The following is a 3,316-nucleotide window of genomic DNA, read 5'->3' as shown; positions in this document are numbered from 1 at the left end:
AACAAAAGTTTTGTGAGGAGTGGCTGAGAGAGCTGGGGTTGTTTATCCTGGAGAAGAGGAGGCTCAGGGGAGACAGGGCAGTATAAGGGCACAGGTTGGACTTGATGATCTCCAAGGTCTTTTCCAACCTTGCTGATTCTGTGATTCTCTTAAACCACCTGTGCAGCAGTTGCAGGAGGAGCCCTGGGCCTCCTCTTCAGAAGCTCCAGCAGCCCAGGTCCCTCAGCTTCTCCTGCCAGCCCCAAAGCCCATCCTGTCAGTCCTGCAGAGCCTCTGCAGCTCCTCCTCACTGCCCAGAACAGGGAGCCCCAGAGCCAGACACAGCAGCCCAGATGTGCCCCCCTGGCCTGGGGTGCCTCTGGCAAGGGAGCGGCACCAGGCACTGCAGGAGCCTGCAAACAATTCCTGCAGTACCTGTAGGATGATCCTGCTGCCCAAGGGACGTTCCCATGGTGCCAAGTCAGGAACTGCAATGGGGAGTGGGGCCAGAGAGGAAAGGGCAAGCAGGGATGGGCTGTTTGCAGGGCAGGGAACGGGGGTGGGCAAGAGGAAGAAATTTATACCAGGGAAAGAGTAAGGAAAGCAAAGGTGAAGCAAGGGAAATGCTCGGGTCAGTTTGGGGGTGGCTGCCAGGCAGCCCTGGCTCTGAGCAAGAGTCTGCAGTGGCACAGGAAACTCCCAGCTGATGGGAACAAACTTTCTGGCTGACTGCAGAGGCCAGGACAAAGCTGAGTGGTTTCCCTGGTGTCCCCCAGCCCTTGCTGGCCCCAGGGGCTGATGGCATTTGTGCTCCCTCAGGTTCATGTCCCCACACCAACAGCATGGGGGTGCTCCCCCTGCTGTGTGCAATGCAAACAGGGGCTGCTGAGCCAGTGCTGCCGTGTCTGTGCCTGCAAGGATGGGGCACCAGTGTGAGCTGGGGGAGAGGCCAGGGCTGCAGAGGGGGGATGTTGTTGGCAGCTCCATCAGGACGCTCTGGGACGCTGCCCTGGGCTGTGCAGCGCACTGGGGATGGATCAGCCTCTGCTCTGCTGCTCCTTCCCGTCTGCCCCAGGGCCCTTGCAGAGCCCCAGCCATGCTGTTTGCCCCCAGCCTGCCCACGGCCAGCCTGGGGCTGCTCACGGGGGTTTTCTGTGCTGAGCATTGGCCTGGCTGTGTTCTTGAGAGAGCCTGGGCAAGGAGCCTGGAGCCCCCAGGGCCTGGCCTGGGGCATCAGTGCTGCCCCAGCAGTGCCCGTGGCCTGTCCCTGCTGCAGCCCTGGCACTGCCACCCCCAGGGCTGTGCCCGGCCCCGAGAGCACTCAGGCCCTGCAGCAACACCAGGGCCACCAGGGCAGCGGGGCAGGGCCACGGCAGCAGCACTGGCAACACCAAGTGCTGCTGCTGCTGCTGGGCACAGCTGCTGGGCCAGCACTGATCTGCCCCAGCTCTGCACACAGACATTGCTGCTGCAGCTCCATAATAGGCAACAAAAGGGCATCTTTGCAGAAAAGTCTTCTGGGAGATACTTTAGTTTCTTTAAAGCCACCGAGTGTGCGGCCCCTCATTGAAAGAGTCTGTGGTCACAGGGAAGGTGGAGAGAAACAAAATGAGAAATGGCACAAGGAATGACATTTATTTGTGGACAATATGAAAAAAGTAAAACAAAGAAGAAGAGCTTCCATAATGAAACTAAGAAGTAGCAAATAAGACTTTTATTACAAGTGATTTGGCGTAATTGGCCAGCAGTTTAATGTTTGTGAATGCATGCAGTCATCAGTCTCCACACTGCAGCCTTGAGCTCCTGGTTCCTCAGGCTGTAGATGAGGGGGTTCAGAGCTGGAGGCACCACCGAGTACAGAACTGTAACTGCCAAATCCAGGGATGGGAAGGACATGGAGGGGGGCTTCAGGTAGGCAAAAAATGAAGTGCTGATGAACAGAGTGACCACAGCCAGGTGAGGGAGGCAGGTGGAAAAGGCTTTGTGCCGTCCCTGCTCAGTAGGGATCCTCAGCACGGCCCTGAAGATCAGCACATAAGAGAAAACAATGAACACAAAACAGCCAAATGCTAAACACACACTAACAGCAATTAGCCCAAGTTCCCTGAGGTTGGATTGTGAGCAAGAGAGCTTGAGGATTTGTGGGACTTCACAGAAGAACTGGCCCACGGCATTGCCATGACAGAGAGGCAGGGAAAATGTATTGGCCGTGTGCATGAGAGCATTGAGAAAGGCACAGGCCCAGGCAGCTGCTGCCATGTGGGCACAAGCTCTGCTGCCCAGGAGGGTCCCGTAGTGCAGGGGTTTGCAGATGGACACATAGCGGTCATAGCACATGATGGTCAGGAGGCAAAGCTCTGCTGCAATGAAGAAGAAAATCAGGAAGACCTGAGCGGCACATCCTGAGTAGGAGATGTTCCTGGTGTCCCAGAGGGAATTGTGCATGGCTTTGGGGACAGTGGTGCAGATGGAGCCCAGGTCGCTGAGGGCCAGGTTGAGCAGGAAGAAGAACATGGGCGTGTGCAGGTGGTGGCCGCAGGCTACGGCGCTGATGATGAGGCCGTTGGCCAGGAGGGCAGCCAGGGAGATGCCCAGCAAGAGGCAGAAGTGCAGGAGCTGCAGCTGCCGCGTGTCTGCCAATGCCAGCAGGAGGAAGTGCCTGATGGAGCTGCTGTTGGACATTTGCGCTGTCTTGGCATGGGGATCTGTAAAAAAAGTACTCATGGAATACTTGGGTTTGGAGAGGACTTTAAATATCCCAGCACAGCCTGGGGGCACTTTCCCCCCTCTGCCTGCCCAGGGCTCTGCTGCCTGGAGCTGTCCCTGCCAGCAGCTGCTTCCCTCTGCCCAGGGCTGGGCCCTGCCAGTGCTGCCAGAGCCCAGCCCAGCCCTGGGGGCTCAGCTCTGCCCTGCAGACCCCTCCCAGCTCTGGCACTGCCCAGGGGCAGCTCTGGCTCTGCAGGTTCTGATGGCAATGTCAGAGCAACCCTGAGGAGTCTGGAAAAGCGACACTGATGCTGCCTGTGAGGGGTCCTGTGGTGATTTTCATCAGCGTCTAGTTTATTCACATCTGAGATAACTTTTTTTTTCTAAATTTGAACTGAGAGATTAATGTCTATGTGCAACTTCCCATCTAGGTAACCCAGAGTAGTAGAATAAAAAGCAGGATTTTCTCTTTAAGGCAGCCCTTGCCTTGCTGTTCTCCCTGTATATACTATTTGCAAATGTTCTCCACTTTAATGCCATGCTGGGAGCAATCCTGAACAATGCAGCATCCACCCCTCAAAAGGAGAACACTTCCAAGCCTTACCAGCTGTCTCCTCCCACCCAGACCTTG

At 56.4% G+C, this 3,316-nt stretch overlaps 1 protein-coding gene across 1 annotated transcript; it reads right to left on the bottom strand.

The window, feature by feature from the left end:
* Positions 1 to 1,728: 1,728 nt before the first annotated feature.
* Positions 1,729 to 2,661, bottom strand: LOC141727777 (olfactory receptor 14A16-like). The gene has a single exon (XM_074534063.1). The coding sequence runs from the start codon at positions 2,659 to 2,661 to the stop codon at positions 1,729 to 1,731; it is 933 nt and encodes a 310-aa protein (XP_074390164.1).
* Between the last annotated feature and the right edge of the window lie 655 nt (positions 2,662 to 3,316).

This window comes from Zonotrichia albicollis, unplaced genomic scaffold (assembly GCF_047830755.1).
Source record: "Zonotrichia albicollis isolate bZonAlb1 unplaced genomic scaffold, bZonAlb1.hap1 Scaffold_254, whole genome shotgun sequence".
Classification (NCBI taxonomy): domain Eukaryota; kingdom Metazoa; phylum Chordata; class Aves; order Passeriformes; family Passerellidae; genus Zonotrichia; species Zonotrichia albicollis.
The sequence above is the reverse complement of the archived record's forward strand: the minus strand, read 5'-3'. Positions and strand labels throughout refer to the sequence as shown.